This window comes from Cervus canadensis, chromosome 2 (genome assembly GCF_019320065.1).
Source record: "Cervus canadensis isolate Bull #8, Minnesota chromosome 2, ASM1932006v1, whole genome shotgun sequence".
Lineage (NCBI taxonomy): Eukaryota > Metazoa > Chordata > Mammalia > Artiodactyla > Cervidae > Cervus > Cervus canadensis.
Genome location: NC_057387.1, coordinates 106,930,694 through 106,954,679, shown reverse-complemented (window position 1 = coordinate 106,954,679; position 23,986 = coordinate 106,930,694). Strand labels below are relative to the sequence as shown.

General features: G+C 48.4%; 1 protein-coding gene across 1 annotated transcript in view; it reads right to left on the bottom strand.

Moving 5' to 3' along the window:
- EFHD1 (EF-hand domain family member D1) overlaps positions 1 to 4,801 on the bottom strand; it is a 45,670-nt gene extending 40,869 nt beyond the window's left edge. The window contains exon 1 of the mRNA XM_043461999.1: positions 4,085 to 4,801. Within this exon, the coding sequence (XP_043317934.1) occupies positions 4,085 to 4,377 (293 nt within the window). The 5' untranslated portion in view covers positions 4,378 to 4,801. The remainder of the gene's footprint in view (positions 1 to 4,084) is intronic.
- Positions 4,802 to 23,986: the final 19,185 nt, after the last annotated feature.

The following is a 23,986-nucleotide window of genomic DNA, read 5'->3' as shown; positions in this document are numbered from 1 at the left end:
TTTTACAGAGGAAGAGCGAGATGTGGTTAAGCAACTTGCCCACGATCACAGTGAATGACCCTGGAATGGGGGTGGGGGGGGCTCTGTCTGTACCCTCTCCAAACTCAAAATGGATAATTGGGTCTTGATACTAGATTTAAGGGGGGCTTCCCAGATGATGCTAGTGATAAAGAACCCACCTGCCAATGCAGGAGACCCGGGTTCAATCCCTGGGTGGGGAAGATCCCCTAGAGAAGGGCATGGCAACCCACTCCAGTATTCTTGCCTAGAGAATCCCATGGACAGAGGAGCCTGGAGGGCTACAGTCCATGGGGTTGCAGAGTCGGACACGACTGAAGTGACTTAAGCCCAGCGCAGCACTACACTTGGTGGGGAGGGAGGGGTCTTTCCAAACCACCGTCAGGGAAAGCATGATTCCCCCAGTGGTCCCTGCCCTTGGCAGTCACAGCAGCTACCTGGCCTTCACCGGAAGGTGGTATTTTCATCACAGTGCACCCACCTGCTTCCTCAGCAAGAGCCCCACTGCCAAGCCCTCTGCCAGTCACCGCAGGGGTGGGGCAGGTGGCTCAGGCCCGGCCAATCAGAGCAAGGAATTCCTCTGGCAGCAACAACAGATTCGGAGCCAACCAGAAACAACAGTAAAGCTACAAAAGACACACACACGATAAGGCCTTTGCTATGGTTACCTTTCCCGCTGGACCTACGGGAGCTGCTGTGGCCACACCGCCACCTCCAGGGATAAGCCACCTGAGAAGGGGGACCACACAGAGAGGAAGCTGGCTTCAGAAAAAGACATGAAGCTCTGAGGGCATCATTTGAGCTCCCAGATCCAGCCATACCTGACACCAGCCCTTTTTTCTTAATTTCTTGAGCCCATTAATGCCCTTTTCACTTCTGCCAGTTTTGGTTGCAAGTGGCAGAAAACCCCACCTAGACTTGTGGCTGACACAGTAGCGCTGGAGAAAGAAGTCCCACACTTGACTTGGCTGCCAGTTCTTCAGGACCCTAGACCACACACTGCCTGCCCTTTAGCTTGACCTTCTTTCAGCATCTGTTTCCTCATCGGTGCCATCTTGCTTGATCTCCCAAGCTCCTCTGATTGTGTTCAATTCAGTCCAGCTCTTTGAGACCCCATGGACTGCAGCAAGCCAGGCCTCCCTGGCCATCACCAACTCCCAGAGTTTGCTCACACTCATGTCCATCAACTCTGTGATGCCATCCAACCTTCTGATTGTGTGGACTCCCTTTATTACTCTTAGGCAGCCAACAAACAAACAGCCTTTCAAAGTCTGTTCTACGGAAAAAACATAATAATAATAAAAATAAACAAATGAAAGAAATCTAAATGACCCCAAGGCGAGAAGAATATGATGGTCCCTGTGATGCCCTCTCTAAAGCCACCTGGACTGGGAGGAACCGCTGGGCCCTGGGAGCAGTCAGTCGGGGAACAGGATGCCAGGAAAGGCATAACCCCAAATAAGTTAAAGGGGTGCTGACAAACCATGCACTTTTCAGTCTCTGCCCCAGTCACAGTCTTCTGCCTCGACTCAGCCCTCCTTGCCGTGTTAAGTCACTTCATTCATCTCCGATTCTGTGTGATCCTAGGGACTGTAGCCCCCAGGCTCCTCTGTCCATGGGAGTCTCCTGGCAAGAATACTGGAGTGGGTTGCCATGCCCTCCTCCAGAGGGTCTTCCCCACCCAGGTTCAGACCACGTCTCTTATGTCTTCTTTCCTGGAGAAGGAAACGGCAACCCACTCCAGAAAGCTTGCCTGGAAAATCCCAAGGACGGAGGAGCCCAGTAGGCTAGAGTCTATGGGGTTGCCAAGAGTCGGACAGAACAGAGCGACTTCACTTTCTTTCTTTCTTCTTTGTCTTCTTACCACTAGCGCCACCTGAATGTTGAGCTTTAAGCCAACTTTTTCACTCTCCTCTTTCATTTTCATCAAGAGGCTTTTTAGTTCCTCTTCACTTTCTGCCATAAAGGGTGGTGTCATCTGCATATCTGAGGTTATTGATATTTCTCCTGGCAATCTTAATTCCAGGTTGTGCTTCTTCCAGCCCAGCATTTCTCATGATGTACTCTGCATATAAGTTAAATAAGCCGGGTGACAATATACAGCCTTGACGTACTCCTTTTCCTATTTGGAACCAGTCTGTTGTTCCATGTCCAATTCTAACTGTTGTTTGCTGATGGGGGAGACAGTGGAAACAGTGTCAGACTTTATTTTTTTGGGCTCCAAAATCGCTGCAGGTGGTGACTGCAGCCATGAAATTAAAAGAAGCTTACTCCTTCGAAGGAAAGTTATGACCAACCTAGATAGCATATTAAAAAGCAGAGACATTACTTTGCCAACAAAGGTCTGTCTGGTCAAGGCTATGGTTTTTCCAGTGGTCATGTATGGATGTGAGAGTTGGACTGTGAAGAAAGCTGAGGGCCGAAAAATTGATGCTTTTGAACTGTGGTGTTGGAGAAGACTCTTGAGAGTCCCTTGGACTGCAAGGAGATCCAACCAGTCCATCCTGAAGGAGATAAGTCCTGGGTATTCATTGGAAGGACTGATGCTGAAGCTGAAACTCCAGTACTTTGGCCACCTCATGTGAAGAGTTGACTCACTGGAAAAGACCCTGATGCTGGGAGGGATTGGGGGCAGGAGGAGAAGGGGACGACGGAGGATGAGATGGCTGGATGGCATCACCGACTCGATGGGCATGAGTTTGAGTAAACTCCGGGAGTTTTGATGGACAGGGAGGCCTGGCATGCTGTGATTCATGGGGTCGCAAAGAGTCGGACACGACTGAGCGAATGAAATGAACTGAGCGCCACCTGGGAAGCCCCAGAGCTCCTTAATGGCCCAAATTAGACCCACCAGGTGTTAACTCCAGAGAACAAAGCCTGGAAGCGAGGGACCGGGAAATTAGGGTGTCAAGGAAGCCGAGGAGGCGGTGGCTCCGGGTACCAATCTGCCGACCTCGGTGCCGAGGCTGGAGCCGGACACGGTCCGGCCTCAGCAAGGGGCTCAGGCTCCCGCCACATAGCGCCGGCCACAGCGCCTTTAAATAGAACCTCCGCGGGTAGGACAAACACATTCCAAGCGCTTTTTTAAATCGCCCCAAGCAAGACCTGGCCGGCGGCCTCCGGTCCCCCCAGGCATTTCCCGGTCTTGGCGTAATTCTCCAACAAATATTAATAGCTCAGTTGGGAGCTTATGGTGTGCAAAATACTTTCTGGCCTTAAAAGGCAGGATGACTTCTTCTCCCCACTCTCCAGATGAAGAAACTGAGGCCCGGGGAGCTGCCACACTACGAGGCCGACTACTAGTACAAGCCTCCAGGCAACGCTGCCTCCATCGTCCGGGGTTGGGGCTTCCGCGAGGGGCACGACCGGAATGAGCCCCCGCCGGACCAGCTGCCAGCTGCCGTGTCCGGTTCCGACGGGCGCCTCCTGCCCAAGAGGCAAGAACGCGGAACACCGCCAAGGCGACGCCCCCGGGAGGCTCCCCAAACGCGCTAGCTCCCGGAACGTACTGATCTTCTGCGAAGAGTTTAACAAACTCCCAGTTCTCTGTCTCAGCGGGTACATCAAACCCCGCGCGGCACCCAAGGATAAGTTTCCTCCTTTGTTTTTAAAAAGATAAAGGACAAAGAGGCTAATTTCTCCCTCGGGAGATAAAGTTGGCAGGTGAGGCGCAGCGCGTCTCCGTTTCCTAGAAGTTGCGCGCTGGGCAAAATCTCCGAGCCCAGGCGGCGGAGGGGGCGGGACCCGCCGTCTGGACCCCTGAGCCCGGGACTCGGGCTCGGCGGCCCGAGCGGAACTTCTGAGCCGGGTCAGGGAGAACCGCAGCTCCTGCCCTCGGCGTCCCAGCCCGGCTGGATCGCCCACCACCGCCGCGCCGGGATCGCTGGGGGCGTGCGGGATCTGGGGGACGTTAGGGTTAAATGATAAAGAAACCCCTGCACTGGCCCCCTCCGTCCCACCCCAAGCGGGGCCTGGGACTCCGAGATACCGACCCACTGCCACCGCCCCCTCCCTACGGGGCTCCGGGTCCCCGGGTCCCCGGGGGCGCACGGCGCGGAGCGCTCACAGTTTGAACATGCTCTCCAGGTCCTTGATGAGGCGGCGGCTGAACTCCGGGAACTCCGAGTAGGGGTGGAAGACCTTGCAGCGGCGGGGCCGCGCCGCGCCCTCGTTGATGTCCAGCCGTCGGTTCAGCTGGGCGCTCAGCTCGGCGTCGGCTCTGGCGGTGGGCGCCCAGGCGGGCGGCTGCGGCTGGGGCTCGGGGTCTGGGGCGGCTCCGGGCGCGGGCTGGAGCCCGCTGTCCCCTTCCTCCCACTGCAGTCGCCGCTGCAGCTTGCTCGCCAGCTCCTCGCTGGCCATGGCCTCGGTGGATCCGGAGACTCAGGGACTGGGCGGACAGTGCGCTCCTGGGCGGCTGGCGACTCTGCGACACTTTGCCGAGACGGCGGGGACCCGGCGGTTGGGTGGAACCGTGGGCAGGCGGGGCGGAGCCGCGGCTTTAAGGAGGCGCTGTGGCTCGGGAACCGCCCGCCCCGGAGGCCACAGGTGCCCGCCTGTCCCGGGGATGTCGACCGGCCGAGCGCCTCTCGGGACGGGGCGCGGACCCTCGGATCAACCCTGAGCTTTCCGCCCGCCCCCGGGGGCCCGGGGACCCTGGGGTCCTCCGGGAACGGCAGCGGGCGAAAGTTTCACTACCGTTCTGGCGGTTCCTTTCTCGTCCCCCAGAAGTGCCCCGACTGCCGGCGCTCGCGGCCGGCGACAGACTGGGGGTGGGGGGAGCCGAGCGCCCCCGAGTGACACCCGCGCGCCCCCAGGACTGCGGGAGGCACCCCCGCCGCCACTGGCCGCGAGGTCCGGGAGAGGGAGGCGCCCTCATGGAGCGCGGGGAAGGGCGAGCTGACTTTTTAAACACTCGCTGTAAAGACATGTCTCCAAAACATACTAAAAATACTAAAAACAAATAAGCAAACAGAAAAAAAAAAAAGCAAGCAAGCAGAGAGGAACTCCTGGCTCTCTTGTGGTAAGACACCAGCGCCACTTTGGGGACTCTGACTTTTTCTGTGAAACACAAGAAAGTAAAAAAGAAGGTTGAAAATAAATAAGTCAGCATTTTAACACCATGGTTAAAAAAAAAAAAAAAATCAGTCATTCCCTACAGAAGGCTGATGTGGATGGCTGTTACGTCAGCCAAGCCTTGAGAAAAATCTTGTAAACAACACTCTGCCCCTGAGGACTCTGTCCTGACTCTGTTCTGACTGCCTGGGGGCTGCTGCCCAGGGCCTGTCCCCACTGCTGGCTGTGGGCACCTGAGATCCAGGACCAGCCTTTGGCACTGGGGTGTGTAGGGGCACGAGGGGTCCTGGCAGGGATTCTTAGCATCTGGAGAGGCCTGTGTGTTTATTCCTTCAGCCCTCTGGCCCTTTGCCACACCATGGACTGTAGCCCACCAGGTTCCTCTGGCTGTGGGGATTCTCCAGGCAAGAATAGTAAAGTGAGTTGCCATGCTCTCTTCCAGGGGATCTTCCCGAAATATATATATATATCTATAAAATTAGGGAAAATATTAAATTTTTAAATAAAGTGATCAAATAGAACCTTTTCAACATCCCTACTGGGAAGCCCCATACCTACATACATACATACATACATACATATATATATATATATATATATATATAATTAGGGAAAAATTAAGTTTTTAAATAGTGTGATCAAATAAAATGTTTTTAACATCCCTATTGGGGCTTCCGAGGTGGCACTAGTGATAAAGACCCTTCCTGCCAATGCAGGAGACATAAGAGGCAGTTTTGATCCCTGGTTTGCAACGATCCCCTGGAGGAGGGCCTGGCAACCCACTCCAGCATTCTTGCTTGGAGAATCCCCACGGGCAGAGGAGCTTGGTGGGTTATAGTCCATGGGGTCACAAAGAGTCAGACATGACTAAGCTACTAACACACATATACATCAATACTACTGTGCAAATATGACTGATATTTTGTAAAATACATTTCTATGCACAGAAGAAGAAAAAAACTAAAGAGAGAGGGGCCAAATTATTATTTTTAAAAATAATTTTATTTATTGCTTGGCTATGCTCGGTCTTCGCCGATGCATGGGCTTTTCTGTAATTGTGGCAAGTGGTGGCTCCTCGCTAGTTGCGGGGCACGGGCCTCTCATTGTGGTGACGTCTCTTGCTGTGGAGCACTGGCTATAGGATGCTGGGGCTTCAGTAGGTGGGGCACGTGGACTCAGCAGCTTCAGCTTCCAGGCTCTAGACACAGGCTCAATAGCTGTGATGCATGGGCTTAGTTGCTCAATGGCGTGTGGGATCATCCCAGACCAGGGGTCGGACGCGTGTCTCCTGCATTGGCAGGCGGATTCTTTACCACTGAGCCACCAGAGAAGCCCGGGGTCAAATTATTAACCATTGTAAATGCTAGGAGTCCAGCCATTTCCGTCAACTGTTTTAATTCTCACTTCTCTGAATGTTCTACAATGACTACACAAAACTGCTGTAACCAGAAAACAAATGTGATTGCTTGCAATGGAGCAGTACAAGGGGGAGGTGCGGTAGCTGTAGAGCCGTCGAAACCATTTTGCCTGTGTCATCCCATGAGTGGTTTATTTCACTAACATTCCTGGAGGATGGGTACAGGAGATTTTGCCTTTCTTCTGTCCATGGGATTCTCCAGGCAAGAATACTGGAGTGGGTTGCCATTCCCTTCCCCAGGGGATCTTCCCGACCCAGGGATCGAACCTGGGTCTCCTGAACTGCAGGTAGATTCTTTACCGTCTGAGCCATCAGAGAAGCCCCTTTGCATTTCACAGGGGAAATCAAATGTATTTTACCTCCAGGACTTCTTTTCAGTTCCCTATTGCAGTGTAACAAACCATCCCCAAACCTAAGGCCCAAACAACACCTTTACTTTGCTCACAAGTCTGCACTTTGGACAGACCTTCATGCGGAAGTCCCTTCTCTGATCCACCTGATGCAAGCAGGGGTAGCTCAGAGGCTGGAGGGGAGAATCCATCTGAAGACTTATTCCCTCCCAGGTATGGACTGATGCTGGCTGATGCTTGGCCCTTCCTTGGAGCTGTTGACTAGAACACCTACAAATGGCCTGCGCTTCCTCCCAGCATGGTCGCTGGGTTCCCAGGGCGGGCTTGCAAAGAGGGAGAGTGAGGTAGAAACTTCATTGCCTCTTATGAATAGGATCAGAAATCACACAGCTCGACTCTATTGGTCAGAACAGTCATAAAGGAGAGAGGACATGCATCTCCTGTCCTCAGGCTTCCCTGGATGGTGGTCCAGTGGGTAAGAATCCGCCTGCAAATGCAAGCATACAGGTTCAATCCCTGGTCCAGGAAGATCCCACATGCTGCAGAGCAACTAAGCCCGTGTGCCAGAGCGACTGAGCCTGTGCTCTAGAGCCTGGGAGCCGCAAATACTGAGTTCACATGCCACAACTACTGAAGCCCACGAGCCCTAGAGCCCACGCTTCTAAATAAGAAAAGCCACGGCAGAGGAAAGTCCATGCACTGCAACTAGAGCGTAGCCCCTACTCGCCACTAGAGAAAAGCGCAGCAAGGAAGACCCAGAACAGCCCAAAATGAAAAACAAAATCTCCACCTCTCAATGGAGGCATGATAAAAATCATCTAAAAATAGTGTGTGAGATGGGATATGTGTCACTGTGATCATCTGTCTTCATTTTTTAAATCTATTGATTTTTAAAAATTGCTCATTTTGTTCTCTTTTCGTAAAAAAAAAAAAAAAAAATTTATTTGGCTGCACCGAGTCTTAGTCATGACACTTGGGGTCTTCGATCTTTGCTGTGGCCCTCGGGATATTTAGTTGCAGTATACGGGATCCGCTGACCAGGGATCGGACCCAGGCCCCATGCATTGGGAGCAGGGAGTCTTAGCCACTGGACCCCAGGTAAGCCTCCATTGTGACCATGTTAGGAAAATACAATTTGCCAGTCCTCCCTCTGAAAACGCCTGCAGGCTTGAGTCTCTTGTGGTTCTGTGGCATTCAGACGAGAACGGGTATGCCCTTCAGCCTAGATGGGTTGGCACCAGTCTCTCGGCCCTCCGGGAAGCATGGACCTGCAAGTTACTAGGAAGTCAAAATGAACCCAAGTCCAGAAATGGAAAAACATTTCCAAGTGAGCAGAAACCTGGGTCTGAATCCATCTCTGGAGGCATTCAGTCCTGCATATCTTGGCATTCTCAACCTCTTTAATAAGACAAAATCTCAGGGCTTTGATTTGTTTTAGAGGAAAAGGTTTTGTCCTTGACGAATGAAGTAATTGTTAGTGTCTGTGCTCTTCCTAAGTCTCTTCATGCCATCCCTCATTGCACTGGAAATATTCTAAAATTAGATAGTGATGATGATTGTACAACTCCATGAATATAATAAAAACCATTGAATTGTATGCTTCAAAAGGATGAAGTCTATGCATGTGAATTATATCTCAACAAATCTGTTCTTTTTAAAATGACAATAATAAGCCATTACCTATTAACATAAATAATATAAGTGAGAAGACCAACACTGTTTTACATTTCTGCATATCTTTCACACACACACACACACACACACACACACACGTCTTTCATCTCTGCCTTAACAGTAGACTTGGATATCACATCTGTTTCTGCATTAGAATGCTGTGATTTGTGCTTTCTCTGAACTCTGTGAAGAAAATCCAGGCTTCCAAAGACCACTGGGAATGTCAGTTCAGTTCAGTCACTCAGTCGTGTCCGACTCTTTGCGACCCCATGGACTGCAGTATGCCAGGCTTTCCTGTCCTTCACCATCTCCCAGAGCTTGCTCAAACTCATACCCATCGAGTTAGATGCCATCCAACCATCTTGTCCTCTGTCATCCCCTTCTCCTTTGCCTTCAGTCTTTCTCAGCATCAGGGTCTTTTCCAGTGAGCGGGTTTTCCGCATCAAGTGGCCAATGTATTGGAGCTTCATCTTCAGCATCAGTCCTTCCAATGAATATTCAGGACTAAGTTCCTTTAGGATTGACTGGTTTGATGTCCTTGCAGTCCAAGGGACTCTCAAGAGTCTTCTCCAACAGCACAGTGCAAAGGCATCAATTCTTTGGCACTCAGCTTCCTTTGTGGTCCAATTCTCACATCCACACATGACTACTGGAAAAAAAACCACAGCTTTGACCATAGCTTTCATTACTGGACAAACCATAGCTGGGAATGTAGTTGGATGTATAAACGGAAAAGGTGGGAGTGTTTGTTTCGTCATTTCAGATAATTGTGGTTATCATTTTTCTTTGTTACTACACCAAAACTCCCAAGTGATAGTTTCCTGAAGTTTAATGGCCACAAGGAAGATGAAAGCATCCAAACCAAACTCTCCATACTCTGTTACTCTGAAAGTGATAACACTCTATCTTGCACATTTCATGGGTCCTTGAGTTAGGCATGTTACTTTGTACCATTACAGGGCTTCCCTAGTGGCTCCGTGGTAAAGAATCTGCCCACAATGTCGGAGACTGGAGTTGGATCCCTGGATCAGGAAGATCCCCTGAAGGAGGAAACGACAACCCACTCTAGTATTTTTGCCTGGGAAATCCCATGAACAGAGGAGCCTGGTGGGCTACAGTCCATGGGATCACAAAAGAGTCAGAAAAGTCAACTCTTTGGAAAAGACCCTGTCGCTGGGAAAGACTGAGAGCAAAAGAAAAGGGCAGCAGAGGATGAAATGGTTAGATAGCATCACTGACTCAAAGGACATGAATCTAGGCAAATTCTGGGAGATAGTGGAGGACAGAGGAGCCTGGCAGGCTGCAGTCCATGGGGTTGCAAAGAGTTGGACAGGACTTCCTGACTGAACAACATTGCAAGGAAAAGTAATGGAAGGTTTAACATGTTAACTGGAAGAAGATATCAACAAATGCAACAAAGTATCCAGAACCTCATTGGGCACTCCTACAGAGCAGTGGTTAAAAAGAAAAACAAACTGATGAAAACTTGGGCAAGGGTATGAGCAAACTCACCTAAACCGGTTTGATCCGGTACAACTCAGACTTTACTTGGTTGGTTAGTGTATTGGGCAAAGAAGTTTAGGGGGGTGTTTACTCCCCCAGATTCTTGTTATCACATTATAAGAAAAGCCAACCCCAGACCAAATTCTCCTAAACATAAAATTATTTATTATGGGAATTCCCTGGCAGTCCAGTGGGTAGGATTCTGTGCTTTCACTGCCGAGGGCAAGGGTTCGATCCCTGGTCAGGGAACTAGTATTCCTCAAGCTTCAAAGTGAAAGTCGCTCAGTCATGTGCAACCCTTTGCGACCCCATGGACTAGTCCATGGAATTCTCCAGGCCAGAATACTAGGGTGGGTAGCCTTTCCCTTCTCCAGGGGATCTTCCCCACCAGGGATCAAACCCAGGTCTCCCGCATTTCAGGCAGTTTCTTAACCAGATGAGCCGAAAGGGAAGCCCAAGAATACTGGAGTGGGTAGCCTGTCCCTTCTCCAGTGGATCTTCCTGACCCAGTAATCAAACTGGGATCTCCTGCATTGCAGGCAGATTCTTTATCAGCTGAGTTATCTGGGAAGCCTCTAAGCATCAAGGCAAGTACACACACACACACACACACACACACACGAAGATGTTTATTAAACCAACATTCTCCAGCAAGCAGACACAGACTAGCTCAGACAGACTATTCTATAAATTTGATGAAGTCTCAAGTCCCTGCTCTTGACCACTGTTTAGAAAATCCAACCAAAGCCTTCACCAGAGGCAGGCATACACTCTAAAGACCAGATTCCTTGCCTTACTTATGACCATCATCAAACAACCAGAAGCCCTCCTACATCAGTGGCTGAAAGCTGGTTAATAAAAATCAAGCCTTGGGCGCAGCTTAGAAATTTGGTGGATTCTCATGTCCTTTGCAGTATGGATGTGGGTGGGGGGTTAAACTATTTTACAGCAACCCACATATCTTAAAAAAAACAGTGCTTTTAATTTCACCAATGAGGGCCTGCTTTGAACATTATTCAGTTTAGTCAATGAGCCGCTGTATTCACCAATGCTTTTCTTTTTTTTTTTTTTTTTAATTTCTGACATTATTAGCTTAATTCGTAGTCATGCTTCAGTGATTGATCAAGTTATGCATAACAGGAAGACTTGCATTAGCAACATCTGAGGTGAGAGCCTTCGGATATCATGCTGACTGGTACCTGTGAACTGTGTTCCCTTTGTAAACAAAAAAGTTAAGGTAAAACTTGAGCTTCCCAGGGGGCACTAGCAGTAAAGAACCTGCCTGCCAATGCAGGAGACTTAAGAGACACGAGTTCAATCCCTGGGTCAGGAAGAGCCCCTGGAGGAGGACATGGCAGCCCACTCCAGTATTCTTGCCTGGAGAATCTCACAGACAGAGGAGCCTGGTGGGCTGCAGTCCAGAGGGTCGCAAAGAGTCGGACACAAGTGAAGCACGCATGCAAGGTGAAATTCACAAAACACACAGTCGACCATTGTGAAGTATACAATTCAGTTCAAGTCAAGCGAAAGTAACGTGCAGCGTCAGAAACCGGGGATGAGGGTGGGGGGAACGACTGGGAGGGAACACAGGAGGGCTTTCAGACAGTGTTTTATTTCCTGATCTCGCTGGTAACAATATCATGTTGGAAAATTTCATCAAGAAATACCCTCATGATGGGTACACACGTTTTGTAATTTTTTTGCATCTATGTCTGTGGTTTGGAAACATGGCCACAAATGATTTGACATTCCTCCTACTGATAGAGTCTGTGGTTTGGAAACATGGCCACAAATGATTTGACATTCCTCCCACTGATAGAGTCTGTGTCCTCACCCCTTGAACTTGGATGGGCCTGTGTGACTGGAGGACCAAAAGAATACGGTGGAAGGGCTTCCCTGATGGACCAGTGCAGAGGACAGATTCCATCCCTGGTCTGGGAAGATTCCACACCCCTTGGGGCAACTCAGCCTGTGCGCCACCACCCCTGAGGCCGTGCTCTGGAGCCTGAGAGCCATAACTAGAAAAAGCCCAAGAGCAGCAGTGAAGATCCAGCACAGCCAGAAAGAGAGGGAGAATACGGTGGAAGGGATGCAACATCGCTTCTGAGACTAGATGAAGAAAGGCCTGTCTGTTTCCTCCTTGCCTTCTGGGAACACTCATTCTTGCAACCCTGCTTACTCTGAGGTTGCCAGACCAGAGACGCCCCTGCTGGGGCTCTCGTCCACGGGCCCAGAGGAGCCAGTCCATCCCAAGCGCCACACACGGGAGCAAAGAAGTCATCTAGGGCATGGACTATGGGACCCAGGTCTTCTGACCCCAGTCACTGGGGTCGCCCCTGCGGAGGGCCCAGGTACCCAGAAACAGAGAAGGGCCACTGCCCCTGTGCCCAACTCCTGACCCAGAGGGTCCATGAATACAGTACAGTGGTGGTGGCCGTTTTCCATCACTGTGTCTTTGGGAATTGTGGTAAAAACAACAATAGGGCTTCCCTCGTAGCTCAGTTGGTAAAAGATTCCTGGGCTGGGAAGATCCCCTGGAGAAGGGATAGGCTGCCCACTCCAGTATTCTCGGGCTTCCCTTGTGGCTCAGCTGGTAAAGAATCCACCTGCAATGTGGGAGACCTGGGTTTGATCCCTGGGTTGGGAAGATCCCTTGGAGAAGGGTAAAGGCTGCCCACTCCAGTATTCCGTCCTGGAGAATTCCAGGGACTGTATAGTCCACGGGGTCGCAAAGAGTCGGACACAACTGAGCGACTTTCACTTTATGAACGCCGCTGAGTTCCAGGTGTTTCGTTACATCACAGCAAAGACTGGAGCAATGCTTGTGGTTCAGTCGTGTCCGACTCTTTGCAACCCCACGGATTGCAGCACGCCAGGCCTCCCTGTCCATCATCAGCTCCCAGAGCCGCAGAGAAGAGGCTTTCAAATCTGCTGCCAGGCAGGGGATTTAAAAACTGGAAGTGCCACCCAGTGGCGGCAATGAAGAATTACCATGTCCCTACACAGCTACAAGAAATTTGCTAGAGTAGACCTTTAAGCAAAAACGAAACGAAAGAAAAAAAGATAATTATTATGTGAGGTGATGGATGTGTTAATTAACTAGATCGGGAATGCTCTCACGATGTATACATATATCAAATCACCACAGTGTACACTTTATATATGTCAATTACACTTCAATAAAGCTAAAACTAAAAAAGATCAGCTGGTTAACATAAAAAATCATGGACTTTCAAGACTGAAAGGGGCTTTAAAGAACACCTAATAAAGAGTGTTGGAATTTTTATGGGAAGCAGTTATTAGTAGTTTACTTGCAGATCACTTTGATCTTTTAAGACTTGTTTTTAAGTTCTTTCAAGGTTCGTCTAGCCTTTCCTCTATGACCAATTTAACCCACTTGTAAGGTGTGGCATGTCTGGACTCTCTACCCAACACCCTATGAATTCAATGAAATCTCTTCACTTTGGCTGATGATACAATTCCTCATGCTTCTGAGTTTGCGGAACTGTTCAGTTTGGCAGTAACTGTTCCTTCCCTGAAAGTGTTTCCATCTGCCCCACGGCACTTCCCCCATGCATGTACAATCGGCACTTCCCCCATGCATGTACAATCGGTACTTCCCCCATGCATGTACAATTCGTACTTAGCCAAAGACTCAGGGAAGTCCATGCAAAGCCCTTCATCTGCTTCTTCCTCTGCCTGCTTGCTCTGTCCTGTCAGTTCCAGTTATCTTGACCTCTACAAATTTCCATCTTTGACTCTTTAACTCAGGGAGATTACTGGGTTCTGCTTTGGTTTCCCTTCTTTGTGCCAGTTTGGATTTTACCTTCTAGGCAGAAAGCCTGGGAGAGATTAAGAAAAGAAAAGAAAGTGTTAGTCGTTCAGTCGTGTCCAACTCTTTGCAACCCCATGGACCGTAGCCTGCCAGGCTCCTCTGTCCATGGAATTCTCCCGGCAAGAACACTGGAGTGGATTGCTATTTCCTTCTCCAGGGAATCGTCCCAACCCAGGGAACTAACCCAGGTCTCCTGCATTGCAGGCAAACTCTTTACCATCTGAGTCACTGTAGAACTCACCTCATTTCCTCCCTCTTCTCCAGCACTGCCTGCTCCCCAAGGCCATTTGAGCATTTCCTCCAGTTATCCAGTTGTTTCTGACCGGAGTGCGGGGGAGGACTGTCTGATGCTCTCAGGGCAGGAAGCAGAAGATTCTATTCTTCCCTGGAGCCAGCAGCCCCATCCTCTAGTTTGTTTCAACATTTTGACATAAAACAGCTTCAAAGTTACAGAAAAGCTGCAGGATCAGGACAAAGAGCTTCTGTACCTCCTCCAGCTGGAGACTATTCACCACATGTCCCAGGAGCAGCGTTTAGGGAGAAGCTTCCAGTTCAGTATCACACATCGCAGCCAGCTCTCTTGCCTCTGCAGTCACTTTCCATCTGAGGCAGCCCCTCAGTCTTCCTTTGACTTTCAGGACTATGTCTTAAAGCACAGAGGCTGGTCGTTTCACAGAAGGACCTCCGTTTGGGTCCGTCCAGTGTTTCCTCGTGGTTAGAGTGTGTCTCATGCATTGTGTCCCCCCCTCCCCCGCAACCTGGTGGGTAACACGTGACGTCCCTCGGTCACACAGCTGGTGGTCATGGCTTGGTCCACTTAATGAAAACAATACATGTCTGATTTTTTCAAGATAAAGTTTCTTTCCTTCCTTTTGTATTTAATACATATTTTGTGGGGAGATGTTTCGAGACCATATTGCGGCCTGTCCCTCTCCCCTTTCACCCACTCATTTTAGCAGCCTGAGTGTTTCTTGCAGGAATTACTTCTTCTATAGTGAACAGAAGTGATATTCTCATGCCTCGTGTCTCCAATTCCTTCTACTGCTGCCTTATCATAAACTAGATTTTAATATGTATGTTAAGATCGTTTGGGGGGGGGGTGCTTGAAGAATCATTGAAAAGTGAAAGAAATTATCCTGCAGTCAACTGATGTCTCCTCTGCACAAGAGTAGTCATGGATGAGGGAGCCAGATGTCCAGAGCAAAGTGGGTTGGGGATGAGCTTGGTTTACGTTCAGTTCAGCTCAGTCGATCAGTCGTGTCCAACTCTTTGGGACCCCAAGGACTGCAGCATGCCAGGCCTCCCAGTCCATCACCAACTCCCGGAGTTTACTCAAACTCATGTCCATTGAGTTGGTGATGCCATCCAACCATCTCATCCTCCGTCGTCCCCTTCTCCTCCTGCCTTCAGTCTTTCCCAGCATCAGGGTCTTTTCCAATGAGTCAATTCTTTGCATGAGGTGGCCAAATATTGGAGTTTCAGCTACACCACCAGCCCTTCCAATGAACACCCAGGACTGATCTCCTTTAGGATGGACTGGTTGGATCTCCTTGCAGTCCAAGGGACTCTCAAGAGTCTTCTCCAACACCACAGTTCAAAAGCATCCATTCTTCAGCGCTCAGCTTTCTTTAGAGTCCAACTCTCACATCCATACATGACTACTGGAAAAACCGTAGCTCGGTTTAAGCCTGGTGAATTGGGAGTGACAGTGATATGTGTGTCTAGTGGGAAGGTGGGAAGAGGAGACGAGAGGCCGGACACCCCCACCCCAGGTGACAGCCGTGTAGCTCCACGCCCTGCCTGTCCGCTCTCAGCTGCCCCCAGAGGCGGGAGCCGCCGGATAAACGGTCGCTGGTGTCTCTTTCGTCCTCAACCAGCGCTCCCTCTGTTCTTGGACCGGGTGTGGGAAAAATGCAGCAAAGCAGAGAGCGACCGCCAGAGGGCGCCGCCGCGCCGCTCACATTCGGCCTTGAGACCAGCGAAGTTCTTCCCCCGGCATCCACCTTATCTTGATATGTGATCGTGGCGGATCATTGGTCCTCACCACGTCCCAGGCACTACGCTGGCTCCTGGGGTATTTTAGTGTACTTGATGCTAAGGGAACCTCAGGCGGAGGAAATCGCTACCTTTCCAGAGGAGGACCCGAGGCGCAGAGCGGTCTAGTGACTTGCCTGAGGTCACACAGCTTGCAAGCAGCAAAGTTGGCCTGACCCCCAAAGGCCGTACCCTCCCTCCGCACTTGCCCAGCTCTCCCAGGGATTAAGCTTTCTTGTTGAATATGTTTTTTCTAGATGCTCAAGAGTCATTGACAAAAAAAAAAAAAAGCCACCGCCTAAAGTAGAAGAGGGTGGGGAACTTTGGGGTCACAGTCTTGAGGACTTGGTCCCTAAGTCTTTAACATGCCCCTGAGACTGGGGGCGGTGGGGGGGAGGGCTGCAGCTTAGTGTTTGGGTCCCTGGCTCTCCTGCGGAAGAAAATGAGGCAAGAGACCAAGACAGGCCAGTGAGACATCCAGGGAGCTGGGACACACCCTGGAGAGCAGGTCTGCTGAGGACTTCTGGGGGCCTGGTGCCCGCCCCCCACTTCTTCCTAGGCTCTGCAATTATTAGTAGGTGCTCAGTCTGGTAAATTGCTTCCTTTCCTGGAGCCTCCACTTCCTTATCTGTAAAATGGGATCTCAGTTGTCTGGCTATCAGAGCTTGGATGGACAGAATGAGATTGTGTATTAAAGGCATAACCACCCAAGAATGTGTGGGCGCCAAGGCGAAGGGCAGCTGTGAGAAGCGTGTCCAAGGAGGGGGGCCACGGTTTCTGAGTCCAGTCTGTGCAGGCTGAGATGGGGTTTCTGTGTCTTGAGGAACTGTGGGAAATAGGAAGCTGGAGATGAAAATGAGACATCTAGCTGGGCAAGTCCAAAGAATCAACCACCCTCTACAGGTGCACACATACACACACACACACTCTATAAACTCAAGAAACTTTAGAACTAATAAGCTAGTTTTCAATAAAAGGTGGTTATAAAGGAGAAATTTATAAAAACAATACTTCTTCCCTTCCCTATATTATCAGTTTAAAGTACAATGAAAAAAATAACAATAATAGCAAGATATAAAGTATGAATTACATGAATGACTTTAACAAATATGAATAGAACCTAGATTTAAAAGTAAACAAAAATAAAACTAAACAATAAAACTTTGCAGAGACATAACAGAATTGATTAGAGAAGAATATACACCACGGCCTTGAAAATAATGTATGTTATTAAAATATTCAGATTTTAATTCCATTAATTATTTTTAATTAATTAAAAATAAATTCTAAAAAAAATAAATTCTAATACATGTACAAAAATAGTCAAGAAACTTTTGAAAAAGAATAATTGTGATAGCAGACTTTCTTAGTTATTAAAATGTATTTTTAAATTATGGTTATTGAAACCATGTGTTGTAGGCATAGAAAAAGCCATTCAGTGACAAAACACCTTGGGTAGTTTTATTTGTGTTTTTGCATATTGTAAATGCAACATCACAGCTAAAAAATAGAGATCATTTCTAAAGGTAAAAGAAAAAAGAAACAGCCATTCAGATCCAAGGAACTTAATAGAAAATCCATAAGTGGGCCCATGAACTGTATGTTTTGAACTGTGGTATTGGAGAAGACTCTTGAGAGTCCCTTGGACTGCAAGGAGATCAAACCAGTCCATCCTAAAGGAAATCAGTCCTGAATATTCATTGGAAGGACTGATGCTGAAGATGAAGCTCCAATACTTTGGCCACCTGATGTGAAGAACTGACTCATTTGAAAAGACCCTGATGCTGGGAAAGATTGAAGACAGGAGGAGAAGGGGACGACAGAGGATGAGATGGTTGGATGGCATCACGGACTCAATGGACATGAGTTTGAGCAAGCTCTGGGAGATAATGAAGGACAGGGAAGTCTGGTAGGCTGCAGTCCATGGGGTCACAAAGAGTCAGAAACAACTGAGCGAATGAAGAAAAAATTCATGATAAGGGAAGCATTTCAAGTTCTTGGGAGAATGTTTAATAAATGGTGTTTTAAAAAACCTGGTTTTGGGGACTTTTTGGTGGTCCAGTGGTTGAGACTTTGCATTCTAATTCAGGGAGTGCAGGTTCAACCCCTTATCAGAAAACTAAGATCCCACATGCCTTGCTACTAAAAAATGAAAACAAAACAGAAGCAAGATGCTAATAAATTCAATAAAGACTTTGAAAAAGACCTGGCTAATGTCATAGACTGAAAAATATGGTTACACGCTTATCTAATATCTGAAGCCAAACTTATTCCAGATTTACTAAGGATTTAAACACAAAAGAAAAAACAAAACAACAAACAGCAGTTTTACTGGAAAAAATATGCTTGGTTAAAGATTCAGGACTTTAAAATAGAAGAACTAAGCAAAAGCTAACAGCATAAAGAAAAAATTGATAAACTTAACCAGGTGAAAAAAAATTAAATATACCATAAATGAAACTCAAAAGAAATGACATTCTGGGGAAAATATTGGCAACAGCTATGACAAGAGATTAGTATATTTAATCTGTAAAGAGCTCTTCATCAAGTAAAAATGTTTATTTTAGTAGAAAAACTGGACATAAGTAGGCAATTTACAAAATACATGAATACCCAACAAATAAGTCACAAATAGAATAATATACTTTCTTACTTATCAAATTGCAAAGATTTTAAAAACTTATAGTAAGACCCAGAGTAGGAGAATGTGTAAAAGATAGGTATTTTCTAGGGGCCAGTTTGCTGGTACATGTCAAAAGCCTTTCACAGCTCTGTAGACCATGCTATGATTCCCAGTATCCCTGACATCCCTGCCCTGTACTGTGAAAAAACCAGGGGGGGGGGCGAAGGAGGGGTCATTTTAGTCCAACTGGGATAAATTCAACCTCTTGCCACAGCAATTGGCCAAGTAACCCACTTCCCTTGGCCAAATGCCTGGTTTGGTTTGGCCACTTTGTCCAAATCAAGCCAAAGAGACTCAAGGGAGATTTGCTGGGACTACTGGGAAGGAAAATTCCTTGTTCTTTAGCCAGAGCTCCCAGATGTGTGCTCTCCATCCTTTTCTGGAAGAAATGGAGTGCATTGAGAACCCAGGAAGTGTTGCAGCCACTTTGCCACAATGAGGGGGCGCTGCCAAGCTGTCTTGAGGGAGGCAGATTGGAGAGAAGAGGATTGGGTCCTTGATGATGTCAGGAGGCCAGTGAATCACACCAACCCTGAAGTCCACTTTATCTCTGGACATTCTGGTTTTGTGTGTCAGGGAATCTCCTCTTATCGTTTGGTTTGGGTTTTCCTAGAAGCCATCCTAGAGCAAGGATTCAGCGCAAATGGCTTATTTGAAAAGTGATCCCAGGCAACACCAGCAGGAGAGTGTGGAAGTGACACAGGGGAGGGAAGTATTTTTTTGTTTTTAAAATAGCATTTAATTTATTTATTTATTGGCCATACCAGTGAGGCACTCAGGATCTTAATTCCCTGACCAGGAATCAAACCCACCATGCTTTCTGCTATTGAAGCATGGAGTCTTAACCACTGGACTACCAGAGATGTTCAGGGAAGTGTGTTTTATGAAGCCACTTCAGGGAGGCATGTTGAGTAAATACACTTACATGTAACTGTTATTAAAATTCGTGCAAAAAATAAAACAAAGTTAATGCTTTTGGTGACAGCAAAAAAGTTGGAAATAAACCAACATCCAACCACAGAGACTATCGAGTGCATTACAGCAGTTTACACAGCAATTATGTAGCCATCAGAAAGTCCACAACTGCAGGGATGTAACTGTTGGAAGATGTTCACATTCATTGCTGAACAAACAGCCAATTACAAGACCAAAAGCACAATTGTGACATTGTCAGTTTCCTAGTTTTGTTCCTGTGATATCTTTGTGCAAAATGTTACCACTGGGGGAAGCTGGGTGAAGGGCACTGGGGACCTCTCTCTACTATTTCTGCAACACCCTGTGAGTCTATAATTATTTCAAAAGAAAATGTGAAAACAAGAAGAAGATGCACTGCAGATGGTGACTGCAGCCACGAAATAGACAAATGCTTGCTCCTTGTAAGAAAAGCAATGACAAACCTAGACAGCATATTGAAAGGCAGAGACATTACTTTGCCTCCAAAGATGCGTATAGTCAAAGCTATGATTTTTCCAGTTGTCATGTATGGTTGTGACAGTTGGCACATAAAGAAAGCTGAAGGCCAAAGGATTGATGCTTTCCAATTGTGGTGCTGGACAAGACTCTTGAGAGTCCCTTGGACTGCAAGGAAATCAGATCAGTCAATCCTAAAGGAAATCAACCCTGTATATTCATTGGAAGGACTGATGCTGAAGCTGAAACTTTGGCCACCTGATGCAAAGGGCTGACTCACTGGAAAAGACCCTGATGCTGGAAAAGATTGACGGCAGGAGGAGAAGGGGACAACAGAGGACAAGATGATTGGATGGCATCACCGACTCAATGGACATGAGTTTGAGCAAGCTCTGGGAGATGGTGAAGGACAGGGAAGCCTGGTGTGTTTCAGTCCACGGGGTCGCAAAGAGTCGGACATGTCTGAGCTGCTGAACAACAACAGAATAATCCCATTTGTTAGAAATCTCTAACATGTATATATGTTTATAGTAAAGGTTTCACATACTGTGGTGGTAAAAATGGCTTTCTGAGTGAGGTAATGGATTTTTCTAGATCACCTCACCCCTTTTTGTACTTCCTGTAAGGGAGCAGTTTTAGGTTTACAGGAAAATTTGAGCAAAAGTTAGAAAGAGTTGCCAGATCCTCTCTACCACCCTCCCCAACTTCCCGTATTTTTCACATCTTAGTGTAGTGTATTTGTCACTATTGACAATCCAGTATTGGTACATTATTATTAAACTAAAGCCCATACTTTACGTTAGGCTTCACTCTTGGTGTGGCGCATCCTATGGATTTTGACGGCTGTATAATAAAGTTACCCACTCTTACAGTATCATACAGAACTTTCACTGCCCTAAAAATTCTGTGTGCCTCCCTTATCCTCCCCTCTCCCCTGCAACCACTAGTTTTCTTTTTTGTTTTTGCTATCTCCATAATTTTATCTTTTCCAGCATGTCATGGAAACACATGATATGTAGCCTCTTCAGACTGGCTTTTTTCATTTAGTACTATGCATTTAAGTTTCTCATGTCTTTTCATAGCTTGAGAGTTCATTTCTTTTTATGTTACTTAATAACATCCTGCCGTATAGATGTAGCAGTTTGTTAATCTACTGAGCACTTTTTAAAATAAAAAAAAAAAAAAACCCCACCAAACCCTTCCTTAGAAAGGGGTATAAAGCGTATTTGAGGGAGAATGAGATGGTGTGGCAGAGGCACCATATGATGGTGCTGTGGGCTGGGAGGACCGGGCACAGCCAGGCATTCCAGGGGGGCAGGCGTTAACTTGCCGGGGCTGGAGAGGGGACTGCAGAAGGAAGGGCATCAGAGGAGGTGCTTCGCTGGAGCCCTGGGCCTCTGGGTCCTGGGAGAGGGGGCGGAGGCATGACAGGTGCTGGAGCGGTTAGGTCTTATGTTGCTTCGTGTTGACCTGTGTCTTGAGGAATTTCCTGCCCAGCTTATGGTGGGTTTCACTCATCCTACCCCTTCCTAGCAGCTGCAGCCTGGAAAAGCTCACCACCGAGCCATCATTTTATAAACATGCTGTAAGAATTTCCCAGGAGGCCAGGGGCTCAGAGCCTGGACATTTAGCACCTTCGTGGCCAAACTGGCAGGCTGCTGGTTGTCACTGGGGCTGGGGTGTAATTCACCAGCCAGCGGCAGGCTGAGAGCCTGATGCCATTGCATCTCCAGAAGCAGTGTGGCTGTGGGGGTTGGCAGAGAAGTTGCCCCCTCAGTTCTAAGACCAGATCCTAGAGATGACTGTGGCCTTAAAGGCCATCTGGTCTACCCTGGAGTGGGCCATGGGAATCTTCCCGGTAAATCCCCCAAATACGTGACCTTCCAGCCTCTGCTCATTCACCTGCACTGCCTGCACCAGTCACTCCATCTACAGACAGCTCATATTATCAGGAACCTTTTCTGAAACTGAAAGCCTGTCTCTCTCTATCTACCCAGAGGTCCTGGTTCCATGGCACAAGGCCATTTTTCCACAGTCAGCGAGCCATTTGAAGCCATTCACCTATTGACATTCCTTTCTCCAGACTAGGGGACTTCTGTGGCCACCCTCCTCCCCACCAGACCCACCATCTGCCTTAACCCTGTGTGTAGTTAGCTAATCTCTCTTCTTCCAGAGAACCGAATAAGGTTTCTCTGTCTCCAGTTGTCAGCACACCTCCTCTCTCCTGCCTGGCTGAGTGCCGGGCATGCATGATTTCTGGGTTCTTCTCTGCTCCCATGCTTCTGGGCCCACCCTTCCATGCTTGGGAGACAATTCCATCTCCCTCCGACAATACTATCTTGCACCAACTGGCCCTTATTCCTTTTATGCTCTGATAATCAATTAAACGATCCTTTCTGTTGCCAATGGTCATTTTGGTGGGCCTGCGCTCATTTGGGACTTACATTTTACCGATGATTGTTCTAGAGGTCCGATCTTGGTACGGTGCCCTTTTCCTGCCTTTCCGCTGGTATGGTTTACCTGTGACCACCTTACCAAGCCTTAACTTGGGAGAAGACAGTCTGACCGTTGGCCCATCAGCCGGGGGGGTGCCCCCTTCCTTTTGGTCTCCAGCCCCCTGACTTGTGTGGCCCACCCAGAGCCCATGCAGGGCTGGTGGGGGGAGTCTGTGAGGCTCCTCGACGGGAAGGGCTCTGCCTTCCACTCCTGGGGCTCCCACCTTGTCCTCTTTCTGCTGGTCCTTCAGGAGCCACATCTGCTCTCTGGGGCCCCTTTCTTTACCCTCTGCTCCTTTGGGTCTTACTCTTCCTCCCCTCCCACTGTGGTTAGGGTGGGGGGTGGCCCTGTTCAGCTTCATAAGCATTTTTAAAAATCTGAGCTCATGGAAATGTTTCCCTTGTGTCAAGTGGGGCTCGTGTTGATTTACTGTCAGGCTGGAAACCTACAGCAATTGCGGGCTGGGTGCTGGCTCAGGACAGGCACTGGGGAAGGTGGAGGCTGGTGGGTGGAAAACAGGCAGAGTTTCCCTGAGTAACAGGCCTGCGGGCGTTCCCCGAGGCTGGCACTGACGGAGCTGCTGGAACCTGCTCTGGGGAGCAGGAACCTGGGCGCCACCACAGAGCAAGATCTGGGCGTTCAAATCAAGAATCGCCCCTCGAGAAATTTCTTGGGCTTCTTATACTAAAATAACTTTAGATTTATGCAAGAGTTGCAGAAGTAGTACATAAAGTTCCTGTATACCCTTCACCTGGCTTCCTCTAATATTGGCATCTAATATAACCATGGTACATAGATCAGAACTAAGAAGTGAGCATTAGTACATGGCTTTTTTTGGGGGGGAGCATGCATGTGGCATGTGGAATCTTACTTCCCTTACCAGGGATCGAACCCGTGCCTCCTGCAGTGGAAGCACAGAGTTCTAACCACTGGACCCCCAGGGAATTCCCTGATACACTGTGAGTGTGCGAAGTCGCTTCAGCCCTGTCTGTTTGCAACCCCATGGACTGCAGCCCACCAGGCTCCTCTGTCCATGGGATTCTCCAGACAAGAGTATTGGAGTGCACTGCCATGCCCTCTTCCAGGGGATCTTCCTGACCCAGGGATCGAACTCCCATCTCTTACCGCTCCTGCATTGGCGGATGGGCTCTTTACCACTAATGCCACCTGGGAAGCCCTCCCTGATACATTACTCTTTACAAAACGTCAGGCTTTCTTCAGATTTCCCCACGTTTCCCTCTAGTGCCCTTTTTTCTTGTCCAGGATTCCACATTAATCGGTCATCATATTTCCTTCCTCTCAATCTGACAGTTTCTGGGTCTTTCATTTTCTATCATGATGCTGACACTTGGGAATAGTACTGGTCAAGTGTTTTGGTGTTTTGCAGACTGTCTCTCAGTGTGGATTTGTCTGAGGCTGTCTCATGAGTAGACAGGTTATGAATCTGGGGAGGAGGACATCAGAGATGAAGTGTCCTCGGCCCATATCAGCAC